Source organism: Sparus aurata, chromosome 6 (assembly GCF_900880675.1).
Source record: "Sparus aurata chromosome 6, fSpaAur1.1, whole genome shotgun sequence".
Lineage (NCBI taxonomy): Eukaryota > Metazoa > Chordata > Actinopteri > Spariformes > Sparidae > Sparus > Sparus aurata.
The window spans coordinates 21,498,379-21,523,536 of NC_044192.1; the positions used below are offsets into that span (position 1 = coordinate 21,498,379).

The 25,158-nt window shown below is 40.4% G+C and overlaps 3 protein-coding genes across 3 annotated transcripts; all 3 read left to right on the forward strand.

The window, feature by feature from the left end:
* The first annotated feature begins 5,348 nt into the window (after positions 1-5,348).
* Positions 5,349-11,820, forward strand: sec61a1a (SEC61 translocon subunit alpha 1a). The gene is made up of 12 exons (XM_030421139.1): positions 5,349-5,498; positions 6,145-6,212; positions 6,306-6,371; positions 7,213-7,291; positions 7,380-7,511; positions 7,593-7,702; positions 8,347-8,500; positions 8,658-8,818; positions 8,949-9,146; positions 9,288-9,479; positions 9,569-9,645; positions 10,641-11,820. The coding sequence occupies exons 1-12, from the start codon at positions 5,492-5,494 to the stop codon at positions 10,825-10,827; spliced, it is 1,431 nt and encodes a 476-aa protein (XP_030276999.1). The 5' UTR covers positions 5,349-5,491; the 3' UTR covers positions 10,828-11,820.
* A 616-nt stretch (positions 11,821-12,436) lies between these two features.
* Positions 12,437-15,647, forward strand: chchd4b (coiled-coil-helix-coiled-coil-helix domain containing 4b). Its single transcript, XM_030418610.1, has 3 exons — positions 12,437-12,662; positions 13,478-13,576; positions 14,010-15,647. Exons 1-3 carry the CDS (start codon positions 12,641-12,643, stop codon positions 14,357-14,359), a joined length of 471 nt encoding a protein of 156 aa, XP_030274470.1. The 5' UTR covers positions 12,437-12,640; the 3' UTR covers positions 14,360-15,647.
* Positions 15,648-16,590: 943 nt separating this feature from the next.
* Positions 16,591-24,214, forward strand: uroc1 (urocanate hydratase 1). The gene is made up of 19 exons (XM_030421169.1): positions 16,591-16,818; positions 17,482-17,612; positions 18,386-18,479; positions 18,596-18,655; positions 18,759-18,887; positions 18,984-19,045; positions 19,160-19,226; positions 19,997-20,140; positions 20,242-20,330; positions 21,122-21,184; positions 21,285-21,464; positions 21,545-21,642; positions 21,738-21,810; positions 21,935-22,124; positions 22,230-22,328; positions 22,441-22,540; positions 23,105-23,186; positions 23,577-23,676; positions 23,762-24,214. The coding sequence occupies exons 1-19, from the start codon at positions 16,693-16,695 to the stop codon at positions 23,900-23,902; spliced, it is 2,028 nt and encodes a 675-aa protein (XP_030277029.1). The 5' UTR covers positions 16,591-16,692; the 3' UTR covers positions 23,903-24,214.
* The last annotated feature ends 944 nt before the right edge of the window (positions 24,215-25,158 follow it).

The window sequence follows — 25,158 nt, forward strand, 5'->3', positions numbered from 1 at the left end:
GGTAAAAAAAATTCATTTGTCCAATAGATTGGTTTGTGATTAATTAACTAAACTGGTGACACAACTCTCGCTCTTGGCTATCACTCATTTAGTGGTAATTAGCATGTAGTTAGCATGCTAAAGTGCTAAACTAATATGGCAAACTGTGTTAAAATATTATACCTGCACTGATGAGAGGTACTTTATGTGAGTATTTCCATGTTGTACCCCTTCCACTCCACTACATTTAGGAAGCAAATAGTGCACTTTTTAATCCACCACATGTATTTGATAACTGTAGTTATTGATTGCTTTGCAGATTGCAAACTGCTTCAGAGGCAAGGCAGTGCTGTTTTGAATGTATTCATTTTATCAGCATTTGAATTAAAAAAAAAAGAAAGAAAGGAAAAAAAACATTGATTCCAATAGGTAAATAATCAAAATAATGAATAAAAAGGATAATCCGAAAAAGCTGCACAGCTAGTTAAGCTAGTGGTCAAGTCTGGACACTTTTACAAGCCTTTAAGTATATTTAACGCAACATCTTTCCTTTTACTCAACTATGAATTTTGGGTGATTTCTCCAACACTGTATACCTATTTAACATCAGCATGCTAACACTGTCATTTTCTACACGTTAGCTGGCTGATGTTAGCATTTAGCTCAAAGCCCCACTGTGGCGAAATGCAGCCTCACAGAACTTCTAGCATTGACTCTAGACAGACTCTTGGTTCAGCTCTTTCATCCAAATGATTTGGACGTTAATGTCACAACTATCAGGGTGACACACTACAACTGAGAGACTTTTCCACTGTATACTACAATTACTGGATCAAGCACGACGTGTTTATTCAAAGCTGAAGAGCCAAGCTGGTCCTCATTAACCCTCTAAAGCTGTGTGAGAACATGTCTGCAGGGAGGAGCCAGGGGTCTTTGATCTACATGTTTATGTAACCTGGTCCATGAGGTCGAGGACACAGTGTTCTTCGGTCTGCTAGATCAACGTAGTGGATTAAGGGGACAATCAAATCCACCGGTTTAAAGCTCACTGACCTTAACCCCTGACCTGTAGTAGAGCAAATATACTGTATGAGTGTATGTCTCTGTGGAGTATATCAGGAGTCACCAGTGGGTCACCAAGAGATCGGAGCAGCTGTTCACCACAGAGAAGAGCTACTGAGACGAACATTAAATCCTGCGCGGACCTAAAACAACTCGACATATAATTCACTGTATAATTAAAAAAATCGGTCACTAGAGCATGTATAAGAGGGCGAGAAAATACACTAATGTTCTGTTGTGGTTTTCCCAGAGTGGCAGCAGACAGAAAACAGAAGAAGCGGATAGGATAGCTGAACAGGGAGTGACACACTCTGCTCGGTCTCATGGTGATCTTGTGACTCTTTACTCCCACCCGATTTCTTGTATTCATGCATCTCCCCCCGCCATGGTAGAGAGCGTACTATTATCCTGTCACTGTAAACATCCGATTGTTGCCTCCTCGAAGCCCCTGACATCTGCTTTCCCCTCCGATCTCAGGATTCCCAGTTATCTACCATTGTGATAATGCGCTTTACACACAGATAACATAGATATCATAGTGAGTTCAAAGAACAAACTAAAGAAGTTCGACATGAATGCGGGCCTTCTGAGAGGCAGGGATGTGGATGGAGGGTGCTCCGGGTGTATATGACAAGAACGTGAAACACGCACCAGAAGAGGTCAGACTCTACGAGGCAAAGCAAGGAGGAATGAGGTAAATGTCAGAAAAAAATGCAGGGCAAGAGAGGAACAATTGTAGAAGTTCAAGGAATTCAACATTCCTCCACGTTACAGCAAAGTCAAAGACTTATGTAAGAGCAGCTGCTGAGTAACCTTCTCATGTGTCCATGTGCTCACTCGCACAGAGGAGTAATGTATTAAGAGTGTGTGAGCTTGTGATGCTCACAAATACATCTATCATGGCTGTTGGCATTACTTAAAGGATAAGTTCACCCAAAAATGAAAATGTTGTTGGTATCTGCTCACTCACATGCCAGTGGAAAGGCAAGGGGAAGGTTTGTGGTCAACAACACATTTCTGGAGCTTCACAGCAAAACAGTGTTTCAGCGTTCTCCTCAACAACTTAAGTTGACGGGGACTCTTTTTAAAAAAGTACAACATTAAAAACAAAAAATGGTTCCATACAGCTCATCCAGCTCAATCCAAGTCTCTGTAGCATCTGAAGTGGGTTCACAAGCTCAACTGTACAGGGTGTAAATTTCAAATCAATGTGGGATCTTTGGGCTCTCAGAGACTTTGATCACACTGGAAGAGCTGTATGCACCCATTTCATGTTTTTCTGCAGTTGTTTTTTGTAGGTTTCAAAACATTTCAGCAGTTTTTGTTGTGAAGCTTCAGAAATATTTGGTGGACTTCAAAACTAATCCTTCAAAGCTCAGAGATTGAGGAAAAACAGGTCAAGTCTATTGATTTAGTTTAATAAATACTGTTCCTGGTAGTCAAAGGTCCATTCATTTCAATATGCACTGCGTCATAGAAGACCAGATACTGTCAACATAAAAGGTCTACTTTTATACTGCACATGTGGAGTAAAGGTTAATTGATATGATTTCATTGTATGTTCTTTTTAGGGGCTCAGTACAAACTTGCAGTCGAGGTGCAGACAATGAATTTCTACGTCACCAGCTCACTCTCATTCACATCCTCTCTCCTGTAATTCCTGTTATCTCTCTTTGTTGAAGTTTGAAAATATCCAGACAGATAACAGTATCTGTTCAAAAACAAACAAACAAAACAAACAAGAGTTTGCTGTTTTACGAGCGGGTACGTAACCAATTTCTTGGCTGGGGGCTGTTTGTTCCTGTGTGTACTAGTTTATGCAATTTGTTTTTTTTAAACAAACAAACTATTCATAACTTTAGAGGATAATTTTTTCTCCAATGAAGAGCAGTGTAGCTCAAAACATCTTAGCTCTGGTGTATTATATAAGTGGACGCTGGAGCCCTGCAGTGTGTGAGCTGTCAGTCAGGCGTGTTTGTTCCTCGTCAGTGTCGTGGTGACTGACTGCTACAATTCAAACATAACTTCTTCTTCAGATGCGATTCTCTTGAAAATAGCGTGTGACAGCTTTAGCTTCTCTGACAACATCAGATAAGGCCTCCCTCTGTTGGCGAAGGTATCTTTTCCATGTGCCCCAACAAGATGACCACTCCGTTATCAGCGAGCGCTCTGAGAGACTCAGCTCTTTCTCTGCTACACTGTGCGTGCTTGTCCTCCTTTCTCAGCTATGTGAGAAATGCTTTTTACGACTTCCTGTTGTCCGACGGTCTGTCATCTTTCACTGCCTTCTACTGAGCCTTTCAGTAAATACTGATGTTTGTTGGCCTCCACCTTGATGATCACCAGTGCTGATGCAACCTTTGTTTTCCTCATGTGGATCTCACCTGAGCTGGCGCCATTGAAATATATGGACTGAATTCTAAAACACTGGGTGTTGCGATTACCCTTTGGTCATGGTATTATCCTGGTCTTATTGAGGACACAGACTTCACATGTTTTCTGTAGTCTATTGTTTCTGTAGAGGCTTGCCCCCTCTTCTCACAGCCTTTATGGGGTAATATATAATATATATGGGTGCCTATTTTGTATTTTGTAAGCATGTGAACCTTCTGTGCCGGCTCATCTCTTGTTGTTTTCATTGCTTCATTAACTTGAATTTGCTTCACCTCGTGTGTCATTATCTGGGCCATGACAAGGCCACCTATTGGTTGAGGCCGCTATATAGGTGGGGCCACATGGTTGTTGTTTGTTTGTAGCCCCTGATGAAGACCTGATGGCCGACTTTTAATGTTTCAGCCACTAGAGTAAAAGCTTTTCGGTATTTTCTTGTGTGTCTGTTGATGTTTTCTTTCAGTGCCTGGCTTGTTTTTTTCAAAATCACCTTTTTCTCCTCTTTTCCAAGAGCACCCAACACAACTTTTCGCCACCATTGTGCAGTAAAGCCACCAGCTGCCCTCTCTCTAGAAACATGATAATGTTTACAATTAAAAAGGGCTGTTGTTTTGTATTTATTGGCATTGTTAAGTGATGCTGCTATTTTGTCCTCCCCTTCATGCATGTGTGGCTCTGTCTTTGTTGACAATCTGGCTGGCTTGAGAGATGCTATCTCAAACTGCCTGCATCTACTACTCTAAATCTTTCTCAGGTCACTGCTGCCCTCAGGTGGAGACATACATGTGTTCATGCAGGGGCAGATGCAGCCAGTGCTGGCTTCTTAAAAAGGGTTGGGGCAGTTACTTGTATTTGTATGGTTGTTACTTATGTATTCTGATGTGGTTGCTAATTGTCACTTTGAAAGTGTTGTTAGTATTGTTATCTAAGTATCACAATATGACAGTAATGCAATTTGATTTCTTTCTGGTACTTTTGGAATATTTGAATTCAAAACACATACAAATTAACACTAGAGATATCAATAAAACTCCTTTTAATTTAGTCTTGTGTAAATATTTTCCCGCAAGACCAGACTGATGTTGTGTGTGTATATGACATATCACTCTTTAATTTACTATCGTAATCTCGTTAGAGGGCTATATTCACTGAGTGTAACTGTAATTTAATCACATCTTTTTTTAAATTAATTATTGTTATCATATCAATCTACTGTAAGCAGTGTTTTAGTGGTGAAGCTGGTTAGCTGTGGGAGCTAATGTCAACTGTTTTATATACTGTTGGTGGACAAATCCATTATAATTTTGTCATATGTTGACCACAGTTGAATTACAAAAAGTGTAACTTCTTAGATACTCATCAGCATTTATTTACCCCTGGAGAATTCAAGGGGATCTCAAAACACTTCACCTCACTGTGGAATGGTTTTCACTAAGTATTGTTCCTTCGATTTTTAAAAAATATATATTTTATGTATATGTATATATATATATATTTACCCTTTTGTGTATCTTGTCATGATTGTAAATTAGGGAAACCTCAATGATTTCTGTGCTAGGCTACTGCTCTGCTTCATGTTTTCTGTATGTCTGCTGGCTTGTAATCACTTTATTTAAGAAAACTGTATTTGAGGGTATACTTTATGTAAGCTGGTATCGACACAGCATCAGACTATGTAAAAGGGAACGACGCAATGGACCTCACAATTTCAGTTATTTTAGTCATTTAATTATCATTTTTTTCAAGTGTAACATAGACTAGAAGAAGAAGAAGAAGAAGAAGAATGGGGAGTTGTCGCAGTGAATTTGCACTGACATTATTGAATTGTTCCAATAAAACCGAGCACTTATTCTGTGCTCTTGCGAAAATCACAAATGTGCAGATGAATGTTAGAGGCCGGTGCTGAGTGGCGCGTGGCTCTTTAAATGGTCGCCGTTCGTGTCTGTAGTGGTGACGTGTCTCTAAAGTTTCTCCTCCTCCTCTCCTCCTCCCGGCGGCTCAGCTCAGTCGGCTCAGATTTACATGGTCAAGGAGCACAGAGGTGGACAGCTAGGACAACATGGGCAGTGAGTATGACTTTCACACACGAGTCGTACGAGGCTTTATATTTAGAGCATGTGTAGCGAGACTAATAGTGGTATTTTACCTGTTTTAGACAACTTAGTTGGCTAACGGCATTAGCGCTGGCATTGCTAGCAAGCTAGCTTACGTTGCTAGCTAGCAGTTGCTTTTTGACTATATTAAACCCTTTATCATAAGAAGTTGTGAGTGTATTTAATCATACTCTTGAGTATTACTGTTTTAACCGTGGTAGCTTTCTTGTAGTGAGATCTTAGAAGCGCCACGGAGGCTCTCGTTGGCTGAACACATCTCCTAAGCTAACTAGTTAGCCACTCATTCAAAGACATTGACAGTCTAGTGATGACGACGCATAACACTACCCCTGTTATCTCCAGTCTGCTGCTCCTAGTGCATCTGCCTAATGCTAATCACATACACGGGTTAAAAAATAATGGAAAGGTCTAGCAAAAAATATCTAGAATCAACGTGATACAAATACATTATTTGGTAATCAAATCTGTTTAGTGTTGGTTATTGTCAATTCAAATGTGCCCTGAGTCCGCCCACATTTCACTGCCACGTCCCACTGACACCGACCAGCTATTATTTCTAGTTAACACACGTAAATACTTCATGTCTGCCTGTTTTCAGTCAAATTCTTGGAGGTGATAAAGCCGTTCTGTGCAGTGCTGCCAGAGATCCAAAAACCTGAAAGAAAGGTGAGACTTGTGGCCATTTTATTAGCACATTTTGCCTTCGGTGCTGCTTTAGTTATTTGATGTTAAACCTTTCTTAATGTGACTGTCCACCAGATCCAGTTCAGAGAGAAGGTATTATGGACTGCCATCACTCTGTTCATCTTCCTGGTGTGTTGCCAGGTAAGTGTCACCATTAATTAATCATTGTCTTTACTTAAACATAATCTGTTGCTTCAGTCAGCTTGTTTGTTCGTATAAATGGAAGATGGAAACCATTTAATTTAAATGAAAAACTACTACTTGTCTTTACTTTATCGTAACAATTGGTTATTTGACCTTCAAATAAAATTGTTGAATGACCTTCATTAAAGGTCTGAGGAGCAACATATTGTTAATGAAGTGAGTGCAAGGCATCAGTCGTCTCAGTGTGGAGTATTTTTTACTTTTTTATTATTTTTTACAATCAGAGTTCGTAATTCAAATCAGCTGTCAATGAAACTATTTGATGTGACTGTAAAAATATTATAGCCTCATAATTAACCGCGTTTCTTTTATCTAGAGGTAACTTATTTGAATTACTTACTAATCTATCAATTGTCTGTAATTAAATTTGAATTGACTTATTTCATACAACAAAATAAGAAATATGACAACTGCAAATCACTGATCATAGCCCAAAATGATGCATTCAATTTGCATTGGTTTCCTGCTGTCATCTCAACAACAAAGAGGTCAATTTAGGATGAAAAAAGAAAGAGAAGGTGCTTAGTAAATAAATGAAAAAGAATCACAGACACAATTTTCCACTGATTGATCTGTAAAAACACAAAATCCTTAACCACCTGCAATGAAATAAGCAGGTGGTAATATATGTGTGTCTGGACGTTGTAGAACTATCTAAAGTGAGAAACTCACAGGTTTGCATGTAGTGTTGCGCTTAGAAAATGTTTATCAACACTAATGATTTGATTACGATTTGTACTTGAAGTCGGACTCAATCTCTCACATTGTTTTCCTCCAGATCCCCCTGTTTGGCATCATGTCCTCGGACTCTGCAGATCCCTTCTACTGGATGAGAGTCATTCTGGCTTCAAACAGAGGTAATTGTCATGCTGATAAACAAATTAAAATATAAATTGCATGTCTGCTCTCCTGCTGGAATTTCCTAACTTGAATATCTCCCTCTAGGCACCCTTATGGAGCTGGGTATCTCACCTATCGTCACCTCAGGCCTGATAATGCAGCTGCTTGCTGGAGCTAAGATCATCGAAGTTGGAGACACGCCAAAGGACAGAGCCCTGTTTAATGGAGCTCAGAAATGTAAGTAAGGTCTCAACAGGAGGAGGTAAGACTCCATCTTCATGTCCATAGATTGTCTAACCTCATGTTCATGTTGTTCAGTGTTTGGAATGATCATCACCATCGGCCAGGCCATCGTGTACGTGATGACCGGCATGTATGGAGATCCTTCAGAGATGGGTGCAGGAATCTGTCTGCTCATCATCATTCAGGTGAAAACAGGAATCTTTTTGTCAAATTTGTCACAAACAATTGTGTGATTTGACTTGAAATATGTCTTCTATCATTGAAACAGGCTTTAATTACACACTAAAATGAAAATGATATGACAGAGAAAGGATATAATAATATGTGGATTATACCTACATTTGTCTTTTGTTTTGTGTTCTTTCAATGAACTTCTGAGTCTGCTTGGATTGGTATCAGCTTCCCTGCTCCCCCAAAGTTCCCTGAATATAAGTGATTTTTTTCAATGCAGACAAATCCCCTTCAGTCATGTTAACATTTAAACTAGTCCTTATCAAACGTATCATTTTCCTTTAATTGAAGAGCCTGAAACTGATGTCACTGATATAAACTGACGTCTTACTCAAGTCCAAGAGATGAATCAAGGTCATCAAGTATCTCAGTGAAACTTCTCATGATGTCAAGTTATCAAACTCGGGTAGTCATTTTTCATTAGTTGAACTACATAAGCACCTGGTTTGTTAATGAGTTTGACCATAAAGTAAAATATGCTCACACTGTTCATTTAAACTAAGACTTTTAAATAAAGTGAATTTCATAGCTATGAAAAATTTCCAACTGACTGTTTCTGTGTTTCTCAGTTGACTGAATCTGTGTTGTTCTTCCACAGCTGTTTGTGGCTGGAATGATTGTGCTGCTGCTGGATGAGTTGCTTCAGAAGGGCTATGGTCTTGGTTCAGGAATCTCACTGTTCATTGCGACCAACATCTGTGAGACGATTGTCTGGAAGGCCTTCAGCCCCACGACAGTTAACACTGGAAGAGGTAAGAGAGCACAAAGTGGTTAGTTATCCAAAAAACTTCGCTTTAGACGCTGCACTTCCTTGGGACCTAAGCAACACCTCAAAGTGATCAAAGTCCATCTTGTTGCTTCTCTGCACTCTCTAGAACTGTGTCTAATTCTTGTGACTTGTGTTCCTAGGCACAGAGTTTGAGGGAGCAATCATTGCGCTTTTCCATCTGCTGGCCACTCGGACAGACAAAGTGCGTGCTTTGAGAGAGGCCTTCTACAGACAGAACCTGCCCAACCTCATGAACCTCATCGCCACAGTCTTTGTCTTTGCTGTGGTGATATACTTTCAGGTGAGTGCCTGGACTTTGCAATATGCAGCATTTCTTAAAGTTTAAACTGGGAATTGTTAAAGGACGCGATATTTCAGTTAGGAGTGCCGACAGTTCATTGCTCACATGTGTCCTACACATCTTCTCACAGGGATTCAGGGTCGATCTGCCCATCAAGTCAGCCCGCTACCGTGGCCAGTACAACACCTATCCCATCAAGCTCTTCTACACCTCCAACATCCCCATTATCCTGCAGTCTGCTCTGGTCTCCAACTTGTACGTTATCTCCCAGATGCTTTCCACACGCTTCAGTGGCAACTTCCTTGTTAATCTGCTGGGCACTTGGTCTGTAAGTATACATTTAATCACACTGTTCAGTTTGTTCATGTTTACTCAGATAATGAGTCTACAAAAAGGACATATTGTTGATATTTGTTATTGTAAAGCCCAGATGTCCATTAAAGCTTTTATTCTTTTCTTATGTTTATAGGACACATCATCAGGTGGTCCAGCCCGAGCCTACCCTGTAGGTGGACTCTGTTACTACCTCTCCCCCCCTGAGTCATTTGGTTCTGTTCTTGACGACCCGGTCCATGCGGTCATCTACATTGTCTTCATGCTCGGATCATGTGCCTTCTTCTCCAAAACCTGGATCGAAGTTTCAGGCTCCTCTGCCAAAGACGTAAGTTGTAACGACCTTTGAGCAGCTGGTTTGGTGGGTTTGTTTTAAACAGACTTAGTTTCAAAGCTCTTTTATTCACTCTGATCCAGGTGGCGAAGCAGCTGAAGGAGCAGCAGATGGTGATGAGGGGACACAGAGAAACCTCAATGGTCCATGAGCTGAACAGGTAAGATCAAAATTATTTTAAAAAATTTCCGGTGCAGTTTCTTCTTGTTTTCTATTTATATACTTCACCAGAAAATCAAAGATGTATAGAAGAAACACATTAAATCTTTTCCTTTGCAATAAGATTTCTGTGTCCTTAGAAATGTTGTTCCATCCAAACAAATAAAAGTTAAGTTCCTTTTCAACGGTACAAAGTACAAAAATGTCAATTATTGAGCTACACTAAACCTGGCAGCGTGGCAGCATTTCAAGAATGTCAGTCCCATTCTTATTGCTCAAGTTTTCCCCCCTTTGTGATCATTGCTTGGTGTGCTGTCGCAATATGAACTACTTAAAGTAGTCGTAGAGATCAGGCCGGAGGACCTGTACTGCATGTCACACCCCCCATCTCTCCCCTTTCCGATCTGTCCACGGTCAAATAAAGGTGTCTATGCCTCAAAAAAAGTAGTCGTAGAGTATTTGATAAAGTTGCAACTATAAAGTTTATTGGCAACTATTTTGATAACCAATTAATCTTAATCTATTTAATCTATTTGAGAATAAGAAAAGGAAAAAATAAAGTCAAAATTCCTTTGATGCCAGCTTCTTAAAAGCAAATATGTTCTGGTTTCTTCATACTTCTGTGACCATAAACTTGAATATCTTTGGGTTTTCGACAAAACAGACATTTTATGAACCAAACAACTAATCAGTTAAGAAAATTGTCAGATTAATCAACGGTGAAAATAATCATTAGTTGCTGCCCTAACTCCTTATTCTAGCAGGCTGCTGACTGTAGTTGTATATTTAAATGACAAACATGTGAGTGGTGTTTATGTTTCGACTCTGTTCCAACTCTTGGCAAGAAAACCTGAAGTGTAGTTTCTATTTGTCACTTCTCCACAATCAGTATGACCGTATTGAAAATCTGCCATTCTTACTACTTAGCATTTCGACTGAAAGCCCTGAAGGTGAATTTCTGTAATATTGAATCAATCTCCCTGTTTTGTGTTTTAGGTACATTCCTACTGCCGCTGCCTTTGGTGGGCTGTGTATCGGTGGTTTATCAGTAATGGCTGACTTCCTCGGAGCCATTGGCTCTGGCACCGGTATCCTGCTGGCCGTCACCATCATCTACCAGTACTTTGAGATCTTTGTGAAAGAACAGAGTGAAGTTGGCAGCATGGGGGCCCTGCTCTTCTAGAAAAAGCCAATGTCCTCCCACCTTCAATCAACTTTTATTATCACCAACTTTGCATTTGTTTTACATCTATATGACGCCCCTGCATCGTCGGCTCTCGAGTTTGAGGAATCTTCAGGAATCTCAGCTGAAATGGGACCTAGTGAGTTGGTGGGGCTGCACACAGCACCCTCTGTGAATCTCCCAAAGTAACACCAAGACCAACTTCACCAGATTTTCTAACTGACTCGAGATCATAGCTCCCCAGGATTCATTTAAAGGCTTCTGTTGTGTGTGAGATGGAGTCCTGCAGGGGTTTGGTCCTTTTTTCAGACTGACAATAGAGCGCTTCAGTATGCAGGCATACTCGACCAGGATGACGGAGGTCAACTGCCTGTTGTGTGCAAGGAAGCACTCGATGTTCTGCTTGGTGTTATCTTAGTTTATACTTTTTTATTTTCAGCTGCATTTTATTTTTTCTGTCAAACTGGCAATTACGTGAAGGTGTGGACCAGAAGCTGAATCAAGTACTGTCATTTCTCCTGATTTGTGACCCTGTGTTAGAGCTGTTGTTTCAGCAGGGTCTTGTGAGAAGAGAGAGGATGTGGAGCTGACATTGGGGTCCAACTGTCAAAAGAAATTTGTTAATCTTATTTTTGTGAACCATTCAAAGGAAAAAAAGAAAGAAAGAAAAAGGTCCTCGCTGTTTTACTGTATGGCATTCCCAGGGAGATGCAGTATTAACTCACATGTCACATTCATTTTTTTGTTGCCACTTCCTTAAATTTCTATTGTTCTGTTTTTTTTAATTGTCTGCTCTAAGCATACTTACTTTAATCACTTTTCCACAACTGACACATTATGATTTTCTGTACATAGACCATGCATAAAATAATTTCAATTTGTCTTCAGTGTAAGATAAAAGTCTTTTGAATATGTAAAGAGAAATGCATTTCAGAACAAACTTATAGAAAAACATTCTCAATAAAACCTTTTGTGGAAAAAGGCTCAATCAGCTGACTCTTCTGCTTGTCTGAATGGTGTGAAATTAAACTGCTACGTGATTTTCTACTGAGGAACAGTTAACTTTTTAAAACATGTAAGAGAAGGATGTATGAATGTACAATATCTCAACAATTACAGGATTTACAGTTGCTGATAAAAAAAAACATCTAATACTTCTCAAAGCAAAGCTGCAATCGTAAACTAAGTGTTTATATGCTGCTTAATGAGGGGCTACAGTAAAATATTAATGCTACAGCAAATAGACCTCTTTTACAGTATACGTGACGTTTCTTATTATCCTCATTTAAGGATTGTGATTTGATATATTGATATATTATATCTACAGGACATTAGAATTTCTTGTCTTGACGCTGAAGACATTTTCAGCAAAACCATAAAGAGCCACTTGACTGAATAAGATGAATTGGTTTAATCAACATTTGCAATGCCATTGCACCCTTATCTCCCCCCTGTTAAATTTTTTTTTTTAACAAAGGGGCAATAATCAAAGTAAGAGGGCGATTGTTCTCACCAAAATAGTCTAATTTCCTTTTTAAACCCTGCTTCGACACGTGTCCATGTGGAGTCGCTGACTGCTGGGGGCAGCAGAGAGCCCCGGAGTGTCTGATCCACCGGAAACAGAACAGGAGAAGAGGAAGAGTCGCCGCTCATGCAAGGATACTTGTGAAACATGAAAGCAGCTAGCTGATGCTCGACCAAAACCTCAGACCTTTTACATGTGTCGTGTTGAGTGTCAGTAAGAGTCGCTAACCTCGGAGCTGTCGCGGTAGAAAATCACAAAGAACAACTGAATCTGTGCCAGCGTGAAGAAATGAGCTCGGTCAGACAGGAAGGTAAGAGAAAACAAGCTGTGCTAGCAGGCTAACTCATCTGGAAGCTAACCCTGAAGTTGGTTTAAGTCTGAATGAAAAAATAATGTTGATGTTGAGCTGAGTGGATAAAAGTCTACGAACAAGCTCGTTGTTGAGGACTGTTACAGTCTGTACCTGTTTCATCATCAGTGAGCAGGACTGCAAGCTCACTGTCACCATCAGAGAGTTTAACCTTGAGCAGCAACTGCAGCACAATATGTCATGTTGGGTTACTTACACAAGTATCCATCTTCAGAAACATGAAAATATTTTGTTAGTATTTTGTTGTATTTTGTTTTATTTGGGCTTTATGTTGATTAATACCATGAATACATAAAGAGGTGACAGGTTGATGTACTGTTCACTTCTTTACTTCTACCTTTGCAGCAACACAAACAACCTTTATAAGTAACACATTAATATTGGTGTATAATAGTATAATGTATTAAGTGCAGCTGGTCTGTCACTGGTTCCTGTCTCTCTAAACTCTAGAGGGCCAGCCAGGTGAGAAATAACACTGTAATTAATTAGAAAACTGTCAGAGTAGTTCATCTCAGGCAGGGTTAGGGTCAATCACACAGCTGTTCAATATTCATAGATATTTCTTATGATGCAATATAAACCCAAGCATACTGTGTTTGTTCAAATTGCATTTGCTGAATCTGTTATTACTTTGTTATTGTCAAATTATTAAGTTAAAGTAGTGATGTCATTTAGCAACCCTTCGTTTTTTTATTAGGTGCCTTGTTTCTTTTCACTGATGATTTGTTTTTGTTGTCCTACATTTTACGCAACAGGTAAAGACCGAATCATCTTTGTTACCAAAGAGGATCATGACGCTCCCAGCAGTGCCGAGCTCGTAGAGGAGGATCCCAATGACCCGTATGAGGAGCGAGGTGAGGAGCAGTTAAACTACCAAACCTGTCATCGGGCTAAACTCCAGCTTTAGTTTATTACCTGTTACTGTTGTTAAAAACATATAAATATTGAGACTGGTTATTTGGGATTGTTTCAGTACTTCCACAGAGAACTGATACTGATACCAGTAGTGCTGCCTCACACAGTACTGAAGTGTTCACACTGACCTGCTTCCTCTCACTCTTTTAACTATGGTCAGAAGAAATGTATCTTAAATGCTGTTGTGCTTAACACACAGCAAACCTTGTGATATTAACCTTTTATTAAAATTCCCTTAATGTTGAGTCAATTCTTCCCTGTGGTATAGTACATGGTATCAATATTTTTCCAGGTATTGTATTGAAGTTAGAAATTCCGGTATCGTGACGGCACTAACCTGCGCATTAACGTGAACCTCTTCTCTGATCCTAGGTCTGATTCTTCCCAGTGGGGAGATCAACTGGAACTGCCCCTGCCTGGGTGGGATGGCCAGTGGTCCCTGTGGGACTGAGTTTAAGGAGGCCTTCTCCTGTTTCCACTACAGTAAGGAGGAGGTGAAGGGCTCTGAGTGCCTGGAGCAGTTCAGGGCCATGCAGGAGTGTATGCAGCGTTACCCGGAGCTCTATCCTCAAGAAGATGACAAGGCGCAACAAGAACAATCATCAGAAACAGACCAGACCTTAAAAGACTCTGCATCTGAAGAAACTTCAAACTCAACGGCAGCCTCTGAGCAAGACTCAGATACCACACAACCCAACACAGAGGGCTCAGGGAAGAGCTAATTATGATCCATAAGGCTTAGAGATCCAACTGAAATCACATTTATTCTTCTCTTAGTGCAGCATAAAACAATGTCAACATGTATTGTTTTTTGTTTTTTTAAAGATTATTATTTAGGCATTTCTGCTTTATTTAGATACTGACAGCTGCAGAGAGAGAGAGAATGACTCATAACAAACAGCCCGGCCTGGAATCGGGCCATAATTTGAACTGACCGAAGTGAGTCAAGCTTTTTAAAATGCTGCAGCCAAGCTGCTAATTAGCTATCTAGCCTGCAAACTGCCATTAGCGGCGCATGTCTCCCTGAGGAGTGTTTGTAAAGTAGCTCGTTCAACAAGCTAAAGTAACACGTTTGTGCAGTAAGTTGGATAAGGAGGAGACTTTGGCAGGAAAGCTGTTTGGAGTTATTCAAAATCTGTGGCTGCTGCTTCATACAAATATAGTTCAATTTGATTGGGTTCTGAAAACAAGCTCTCTACGTAAACAAAGTACTGAAGTTATTTTGATGAATTGATGCAAATGGGGCGCCATTGTGAAACAAAATTGGTATAAAATACAAATTTCTTCCTTTGGGTTTCTAATGTCCTCAGACGTTAACAGAGTTGATGTTTATGCTGAAGCAGATTGATGACGATTTCATTTCAGTTGGATTTTAAACATTTTAAATTGAATCAGAGATGCCTCTACTTATATAATCAGTGGAAAAATTACTATGTACTATGTTTAAATTCAAGTTGTTCAATCCTGCCTCTACGTCAATACAACACAGATTTGAAGAATCTTTGATTCAATCAACAGTGTAGGACCAAGCTTAGTATACACACACTGAGGTGTGTAGTGATCATTTTTATTTGAGTTGTCGGAGTCGACGTGCTTTGATTTAACACAAGTTCTGAAACTAATATTACAGTAAACATGTTTTATTCTCATATTTTTTTTTTCTTATACGTGTGCTATTTTCTTATGATGTGCAGAAGATTGAATTTTACATGTATATTATGTCCTACAAAGTTTATATTCATATTATTACTTTGACTCAAAGTTTATATCAGTAATGTTACTGATGAAGATGCTAAATTCACAGAGGTGTGAAGAATGTACTGTACCTTGAAACTTTCTCCTGTGGATTCTTGAGTTGTGTGTTTCCACAGTCTGTGGGGCTGCATTTCCTCTGCTAAATTATAACCAGACTTAAAATTCTTACCTCAACTGAACCATTTGTGTGCAACACAGGACTGATTTGAAGTGAATATTATTGAAAGTTTTGTAATAAAAATATATTGTCAGGTATTATTGTTGTTTATACCTTCTTTATCTCCTCAGCCTTGCAGTAAAGACATTATGCTGCCTTTAAGCATATTCCGAGTCTACGCTGCCAACAGAGCCAATGTGAGAACTCCATGAGGAGATCTATCAGAGGGTAACTTTGAGTTTACCATAAACAAGTTTCACATGAAACTGCACGAATAAATTAAACTTTATGTGGTTGTAATTAATTCAATGAGAACAGAGATTCTAGAGAGCTGGACCATCTTCTTATGCATAATTTTCTGTCTGCCAGTGACTCTCAGGTGTCAGTCAAAGATTCTCAGGTCGTGTACTCTCTGTGTGCGTCAGATGTTTGTGCTGTGAATGTAGGTGTTTCGTAAGGATACATGTAATGTATTGATTAATTTGATCATTATAAGACACCGCTATGCATTTCGTTTGTGCATTCCACCCACAGTCAGCTTTTAAAATCAATTATGTGGTCAATAGTATCAAACAAACTATGACTAGGTTAGACTTTCTGGTGTGTCATGTAACTAACTCACATTGTCTGTATGATTACATATTGAGTACAAACACACACCCACTGGACCACGTCAGAAACTACTATATTGAGTTATAAAAGAGTTTCCTCACTGGTGACTTTATTAGTTAAAGATGGTTGGATCTGCAGGTGGCGATAATGCTCTGTATTATAAGTGCCAGTAATACTTAAAAAGGAAACAACGTGATTCTACATAATAGCTGCGGAACTGTTCAAAGGTTCTGGCATGCACACTTTTGTTTAACTCAGTTACATGTCGAAGCATCAGGGGTCAGAGGTCAGTGACAGTGTTTGTCCACTTTAAAGTCCCTTAGGGATCAATAATTACCAAACACTCTTTTCTATCTGGGCCATATCATTGGTGGATTGTGGAGGGCACAGATGACCAAAAAGCCAATGAGGCAGTGAGATAAAGAGTGATCGCCCTCAGATCTTCAGAGCAGAGAAGGTTTCTCTCCAGAGAGGACTATTTTTCAGAGGCTGAGAGCTGCTCCAGTGTGTGACGGTAAAAAACTGAACAGGATGTCTTCTCTGAAGGAGGTATGTAGCGGTCTCCCCCTGGACCCTTTACCCCCCAATCGGGGAAGAGACCCCAATGTGCCACATGCACCGACACGGAGCCCCAACCTGACCGCAGAGGAGGAGCGGGTGAGTAAACATACAAACAGTGTATTATTAATTGTTTCTATCGCCTTTATTACTGAACAATGTTCTTTTAATGAAATCACTTTTTATGATACTTATGTCTACAAGTGTAGCACTTTGTTTAAAGCACACATCAGTCCTCACAATGGGCATTTAGACCTCTTAGATACAGGTGTAACTGATAACATTAACAATGGCTGCATTCAATTTGTGCACATCTTGCTTGTACACCTAAATGGAAAGGAGCCATTATTAATGTCATTTTGTAGACAGTTTGGAAAAGCACTAAACATGGAGCAGATTGGCTGCAGTCGAAACTTTAACGTGTCTACTAAAAGGAAAGTTTTAGGAGGTTACAGCTCAGTCATGTCAGACAACTTTACCATAAATGCGTAAGTGGAAGGACGACCATTAAGCCACGCTCTGTACTCTGACTTATTGCATCACCCATTATGGGCTCAGGGGCTGATCTAGAAAATTGATTATTCTCTAAAGTCCTCTGCCCAAACTCAGAGCCAGGGCTTCAGTCAATAATTAAAAAGAGACTGAGTGAGTGCTCGACCTGTTAAATCAGGAGGAGTGTTGAAAATCCTCCCATTTATCTGACTGTACTGAAACTGTCTTTTATGTTCACTAACTCACTGTGATTGTGGCTCTTCCCTTTAGTTGGCGCTGCGAAATGCATTGCGTTATTTCCCCCCCGCCCTCCACGTGACACTCGCACCCGAGTTTGCTCAGGAGCTGCGGCAGCATGGGCACATCTACATGTACCGCTTCTGTCCCACGTTACGCATGAGGTGAGGCCAACCGAACCAGTCTGATGAATCTGCATCGGCTGGCATTCCTTTCGTCTCCAACAACAGCTCAGAAAACCCAAAAATATTTCAGAAGACTAAATATTTCACAAAACACAAAGACAGAACAAAAGAAATCCCACGACACAACATACATTTCACACAATACATTTCAGATTACTGAAGAAATGGGACAGTTTTTGTTGTGAGTGGACAGAATCCCAGTCCCAGTGTTGTTGTGTTTTGTGAAATGTTGTTGTATTTTGACCCTCAGGGCCACCGTATTTATGAATATTTTAACAATAACCCTTCAAATCTGGCTAATGGGTTAAGAGAAAGATAGAAAATTGTCAATTGGAATTTAAATATTTTTCAATATTAACACCAAATACAAACAAAGATAAAACACAGATGCTGACATGTCTGTCTTCATGTAATATTATCATCCTCCATATATAATCTCAGTCAGTCAGGCTTTAATGACAATCCCTGCTACACAACACATACACCGGGCGTTTTGCGTTCACACAAGCTTGTAACTTTTCAAAAAAGAAATAATACAATCTTATTTATCTTACAATCTTCTTAAAAAGTTTAATTCTAATGCAATAAAACACCTTTATTTTATTCAACACATTACGATGTGTCGCTGCTACAGTCTTTTATTTTTGATAGACACCACACAGTACCTCACCAGAAGTAAATAGGAAAAAAACTTGTGGCAAAAGTTACAATCTCACTTTGACGCCAGTTGAGTTTCCCTCTGTTTTCCTCAGAGCGTACCCTATCGATCAGTACCCGTGCCGCACATGTCAAGCAGCCTCCATCATGCTCATGATCATGAACAACCTGGACCCGGCTGTTGCTCAGGTGAGCCTCTGACGCAGCTTGTATTACCTTGCTAACTATCCTCGCTAAATCTCTGTGTGAAGTCTTCAATTGGATTTGTGGCTTTGACGAAAGCCTCATTTTTCTTTACCCTTCAGTTCCCCCAGGAGCTTGTCACCTACGGAGGGAACGGACAGGTGTTTAGTAACTGGGCCCAGGTGAGACCAGAGTTAGCTTGTAATCAGTTGGTTTGGTAGTGATGCTAGAGTCTGAATAAATGAATGTGTGTGTGTGTGTGTGTGTGTGTGTGTTTGGGTGCAGTTCCGCCTGGTGATGCACTACCTGAGTGAGATGACAGAGGAGCAGACTCTGGTCATGTACAGCGGTCATCCCATGGGCCTGTTCCCCAGCCTGCCTTCCTCACCTCGCGCCATCATCACTAACGGCATGGTAACAACTGCCTGACTCACACCTGGTTTAAAAAGCTTGTACTTGCAGCCCGCACGTGTGCTGGCATGCTCACTGTTTCTTTTTTGCATCACACAGGTTATTCCAAATTACTCCTCCAGAGCTCAGTATGAAAAGATGTTTGCCCTCGGTGTGTCAATGTAAGTCTTTAAAGGTGCTCTCATATTGTTATTCGGTTTCTCCATTATCATTTTTTTAAAAGATAGAAAACTGTGCCAAATGTGAGTGAGGTCCGTTTGATTGTCTGGTTTCAGGTACGGCCAAATGACAGCAGGCAGCTATTGCTACATCGGACCTCAAGGGATTGTTCATGGCACTATGGTTTGTGAAAAAAAGAAATCAAAAGATGCACACACAGCTCTCCAGTATCCCTTCATGCAAAATATATATTACTTTCAGTCAGTTGTTCCTGACCTGAGGCCCCCTCAGTGCAGTGTCAGGATCAGAAAAAAATCACTTCCTTAAACGTATTATTTTTTTTAACCCTTCTCTTGTTTTTAGATTTTTATTTTGTCAAAATTGGTAGTTTCACTTCTAAAATGTATTTAAATTAAACAATATCCACTCAAAAGCATACACAACCTGCTGAGAGCTGTTACAAGCACACATTTCTTTGTATTAACAGGTCTCATATCAAAAAGGGTTGGAAACTACTGCTTAAAATCATAGCATTTATTATGTATTTACCTATGTGGTGGCGGGACTGGCAGTAAAATGAGCCTAATCCACCTACACTTGCTCACAAACCTGCCCCAACCTACATAAAAATGTAAACAAAAAATATGTACATCTACAGCGAAAGCCTAATGTCAACTACTCGGATAATAAACAAGTGCCTCTTCAGGGTTAATCAAACTGAAATGTGCTTTTACAAGTTCTCAAGCTAAAAACTGAAGGTGTATGGCTGCTTGGGTTTCAAGGAGTTCAGTTAAGATCATATAAACAAACAAAAGAAAAGCTGCCGGCTATTTGCAAGGCAAGCAACACTTGCACAAATAAAGATGGCCCTGATGCAGGCAGCCGAGGTCGACAGTGTGTCACGGACAGATTCCGAATGTTTTTCATTGGTTTCCTTGTGTTTTTCTGTGCAGCTGACTGTGCTGAATGCCGGCCGGAGGTACCTGGGCTCTGATGACTTGAGAGGCCGAGTCTTCCTCACCTCTGGCCTGGGGGGCATGAGTGGAGCTCAGGCTAAAGCTGCAGTCATTGCCGGCTGTGTCGGTGTGATTGCTGAGGTCAGCGGATATCTTTGTCATTTCCTGTTAATACTCACCGCTGACTAAGCAAGAATGACGGAGGAAATGTTACTCAGTGTGTGGATTTGATTTCTGTGTAGGTGGATGAGGCTCCTCTCAGAAAGAGACATGAGCAGGGCTGGCTGATGGAGGTCACAAGCAGCATGGACCAGTGCATCAAACGCATCAGGTAACAAAGAGACAAAGTAGTCACGTAAAAGTCCAAATCATTATCAAAAATCATGGCTACGTGCTTACTTGTGCTCTTCCATTGATGCTCATGGGGGATTGGTATGACAAACTATTAGTGTCAGTTTGTCTGTGTGCTTTTGTTCTATTTTCTTTTTCTTTTATAGTTTGTTGCACTTAAAGTCCAGACTCTCAGAACTTGCCTTAATAACTAGATCAGATAAAAAGTCTGATAGTTATATGGGATATTCTCATCCTAGCATTCTAGTAATAGAACACTGCAAAAAAAGGAGGCAGAGTTCCTGCATTGAAAAATTAATTTTTTTGTTCGTATAATGCACAAAACTAAAATCTAAAATCAAAAATACTCAATGCAGCAAAATGGCAAACAGCAAACATAAAAGTGCATTAATGAACAAGTTGTATCTGATTTATGTAGTCAATACAAAAACCAAAGTGTAAAATGTAACACTGCAGTTGGTCAAGATAGCCCTACATTTTTCCGCTTTTAAGAGGGGAAATAGATCTGTTTGAAACTATGAAGTTGGCTACTTAGAACAGTCCCGTGAATATAAACAAAGTAAGTTAATATGAAATCATGTCGCTCTTTAAGGAAGTTTGTTTATTCCACTCATTCAGTCTTGACGGATGTTTTTCTTTCTCTTCTCTGCATGTTGGCATGCTAGCATTGCTACAAATTGAGAAAAGCGGACTGCTACTGTGAAAAAGAAAGTATGATAACAGTCTGTCTGCTGTATGATATCATAATTCGTAACATTTTGTGTTTTTCAGAGAGGCCAAGAGCTCCAAGACCCCTCTAAGCCTTGGTTACCATGGCAACATTGTAGACTTGTGGTGAGTGAGAGTTGACACCTTTCTGCTGTCGCCACACGACGACCCAGGTCTGCTGCTTGCAACACTGAAGCCTTTTGTAACTTTCTACCTTTCCATTCAGGGAGCGGCTTGTGCTGGAGTACGACAGGACGGGAGACCTCCTGGTGGATCTGGGTTCAGACCAGACCTCCCTACACAACCCATATAACGGAGGCTACTACCCCGTCCAGCTCAGCTTCCGCCAGGCCAATCAGCTCATGTCCACTGATCCTACTCGATTTAAAACCATGGTCCAAGAGAGGTGAAATGAATGACACAGAAGGACTTTGGTGTGTTTTCTGCGATATATGATTTTAATAACGTGTTTACATACGTTCACAGCCTTCGAAGACACGTTAAGGCCATTAATAAACTGGCTGATGCTGGTATGTTCTTCTGGGACTATGGCAACGCGTTTCTCCTAGAGGCCCAGAGAGCTGGTCAGTGATTCAACACTCACACTCAGAACGTATTCATCATTATCAGTCGGTCCATGTCAGACCAATCTAAAGGCTTGAGTTTCTTGTTTTTACAGGAGCAGCGGTAGAAAAGGACGGTGGAGGAGCAACTGAATTCCGTTACCCGTCTTATGTACAGCACATTATGGGGTGAGGCATTTTCTGATTTAACTAATCTAGCATTAATCTTGTAATAGCGCTGTTGGAAAGTTATCAGATCTTGTCTTCTTACAATAGATCATTTGTGATCGCCTTCCTTCTGCCTTTGTCACAGAGACATTTTCTCTCTGGGCTTTGGCCCGTTTCGCTGGGTGTGCACATCTGGCGACCCCCAAGATCTTGCTGTAACGGATGACATTGCTGCGACCGTCCTGGAGAAAATTTGCACCGAAGCGACTGATTGCATCAGACAGCAATACAATGACAACATCCGCTGGATCAGAGAGGCCGGAAAACACAAAATGGTCAGTGACTTTCTGGACAACGCTTGCCTGCAGTTACTCTTTCTCAATGCATATCCGACAAAGAGACTCTAATGCTGACTTCTTCTGCCCACTCCGTTTGTTTAGGTCGTGGGATCCCAAGCCAGAATCCTCTACTCTGACCAGAAAGGAAGAGTCTGCATCGCTTTGGCTATCAACCAGGCGATCGCTGATGGAAGAGTTTCAGTAAGTGGATAAATTGGCCGCTAAGGAGATTATTTCGTGTTTACTGCGGTCTGCATCAGATACAGTTTTCACTAGAGTCTCAGCAGCGTCTTGTGTTACCTCTGTTGCTCAGGCTCCCGTGGTTCTTAGCAGAGACCATCATGATGTAAGCGGCACAGACAGCCCCTTCAGAGAAACCTCAAATGTGTACGATGGATCTGCCTTCTGTGCAGGTATGTGGTATAATAACTACGGCTGTACATGACTACCAGCTTTCTAAGTTAAATCTGCAGTTTAGCATGACAATTTTAAAAATATAGCCTTAACAAAACCTGCTTGAGTTAATACTGTCAAGAAAGTTTTCAATCTCTGTGTATTGATTCTATATTGCTACAATATAATAACGCCTAAAACTTATAACGCTTAGTTTAAAGGTTTTCTACTCTTTGATGGAAACTGAAGGCTGAGATGAAACACAGGACAAAGACACTGCAAACTGAATCATGTGTTCCAGCACATTTCATGCTTTGCTCAGTGGACGCTGATGCAATGTGACTTGACTTGGAAGTGGAGATATTGTGACAGATGATGAAACATAAGGGAGCAGCACCACAGTCCTAAAAATGTCTGATTCTAGCTACTCGTGAAAAATATAGTGTGTCTGAGGTTTGTGGCTTTGCCCAAAAAACTGTCCTCGGTTGCACACAGCCTCCTTCTTCTCTCTCTCCTGCGTCTCTTCATTCATAAAATGAAGATGAAAAGTAAAATTGAAAATTCACGGTGTCTCGCCCTTACAGACATGGCGGTCCAGAACTTTGTTGGTGACGCCTTCAGGGGCGCCACATGGGTCGCCCTGCACAACGGTGGTGGTGTTGGCTGGTAAGCTAGTTTCTCGTGATTTGTCAAAGCCATTCATTTCAATAAATGGAAGTTCAACCCAAAATAAAAAAAAAACATATTTGTCCTCTTACCCATGGTGCTAGTTATCCATCTAGATTGTTTTGATGTGAGTTGTTGAGTTTTGGAGACATCAGCCGTAGAGATGTCTACCTTCTCGAAGCGCCAAAAGTTACATTTGAAAAACTCAACAGCAATGTCTCTAACCAGAAATCATGACAGGTGATGCAAGATAATCATACAAACATATGTGTAAACATACACCAACACATTTTAAATGGATAAATGGTCCAACAGGTAAAAGGAAAATATGCATTTTTGATTTTGGGGGTGAACAACCCATTTAATACTTATCTCTTGTCACACCCACAGGGGTGAGGTAATGAACGGAGGGTTTGGTTTGCTGTTGGACGGCACAGAGGAGGCAGCAAAGCGGGCCAGCTTGATGCTCAACTGGGACGTCTCCAACGGGGTGAGAGTGTGGCGAGTTAGCTTCCGGCTTCACTGCAGTGTGCCCAAATCGCAGATTGGCTCTGACCTCTTGCTATGTTCTGCAGGTGGCTCGTCGCTGCTGGTCTGGAAACTCAAACGCCTATGAGACCATCCAGCGCACCATGGAGACCAACAGGCAGCTGCGTGTCACCATGCCCTTTCCTGTGCAGGACGAGCATGTGCTGGACCGTGCCCTGCAGGGCTAACACACACTGCTAACGATGCCGACACTTAAGCCAGGGTTAACATTCAGCTTTCTTTAGCCACATGACAAAGGAAACATGCAGCTGTAATCTCTTCTGTTCAACTCAACCTACTGGAAACCTGCAAAACATTTTGTCAGACCTAATGAATCAATGCCAGTGTTGTTATTTAAATTGGTTGCCATGAATACACAGAATTCAGAGTAGGTGAAAGTGTTGTGCTCGGCTTTTTTATTAATTCAATCTGCAACAATATATTCTTTGTCTTTTGTGCTGAAGTTAAATAAATTAATGTCATTAAAGTAATGAAGCCCATATGACTCTGTTTTTGTCTCAACGGTGTAGAAAAATAATGTGTCCTATATCATCAATGAGAGGTTAATGGTGGAGAAATGTAGTAATTGTTTGTTTTATATTGTGAAACGAAGAACTTTTTCAGCTTAAGAGTGAAAAGCAGCAGGCAAAGACTAAATGGTCTTGTGATCGGACGCCAAAGCCAAGTTTTTGTCACAGCTGACGGCACCGAAGCAACAAACTGCTTTGTTTCAGTTTTGCCGGCACATATTTTCGACATCGAAACCTGTCAAGACCTGATTTAGTTACACAACACCTCCTTGACCCCGGGAAGAATTGTTGGAACAAATGTGCTGCTTTGGCTCTGATGTAGCATGTAATCTGCAAGGTAACTAATTGCCAAAGTTATCAGATTAATGTAGTGGAGTAAGTACGACATTTGCCCCTAAATGTAGTTTAGTGGAAGCAGAAAGTAGCAGAAAAAAGGAAAAACTCAAAATTATAGTACAGTGCTTGAGTAAATGTACTCAGTTACATTGTATCACTGTTAAAAAAAAAAGATTCTGTTCATCAGAAAATGTTTAATATGAGATCTGACAATCAGTCGCCCCATAGTATAAGGTATATAAATACATGTACATATATATACAATTAACATTTACTTGTACTTTTGATGCTTAAGTAGTTTTATTATTAGATACACAACCCTTTTACTCTATTACACTATTTATATGGGTGACTTTCACTTTTGTCCAAGAACAATTTTAACACAATATCTTTACTATTAGTTAAGTATGACTTCAGAATGCATTTAACAACACTGCATTTCACAATGACAATTAACCACGTTAGACCTCCTCTAAAGGAGCTGCACTGCTACATGATCACTGGCCTCACAATGGGTGTTATTTACAATGTGACAATGTTGAAGACGTGGTTATTCATCGAGGTTTTAATTGTTCTGA

Bases quoted from the DNA above. Each gene is read 5' to 3' on its own strand.
- sec61a1a (XM_030421139.1), top strand. The intron at 9,147-9,287 runs GTAAGTATACAT...TTATGTTTATAG, and splicing joins ATCTGCTGGGCACTTGGTCT to GACACATCATCAGGTGGTCC. The intron at 9,646-10,640 runs GTAAGATCAAAA...TTTGTGTTTTAG, and splicing joins ATGGTCCATGAGCTGAACAG to GTACATTCCTACTGCCGCTG.
- chchd4b (XM_030418610.1), top strand. From the start codon at position 12,641: ATGAGCTCGGTCAGACAGGAAG. The intron at 12,663-13,477 runs GTAAGAGAAAAC...TTTACGCAACAG, and splicing joins GAGCTCGGTCAGACAGGAAG to GTAAAGACCGAATCATCTTT. The intron at 13,577-14,009 runs GTGAGGAGCAGT...CTCTGATCCTAG, and splicing joins TGACCCGTATGAGGAGCGAG to GTCTGATTCTTCCCAGTGGG.
- uroc1 (XM_030421169.1), top strand. From the start codon at position 16,693: ATGTCTTCTCTGAAGGAGGTATGTAGCGGTCTCCCCCTGGACCCTTTA. The intron at 18,656-18,758 runs GTGAGACCAGAG...GTTTGGGTGCAG, and splicing joins TGTTTAGTAACTGGGCCCAG to TTCCGCCTGGTGATGCACTA. The intron at 19,227-19,996 runs GTTTGTGAAAAA...TTTTCTGTGCAG, and splicing joins GGATTGTTCATGGCACTATG to CTGACTGTGCTGAATGCCGG.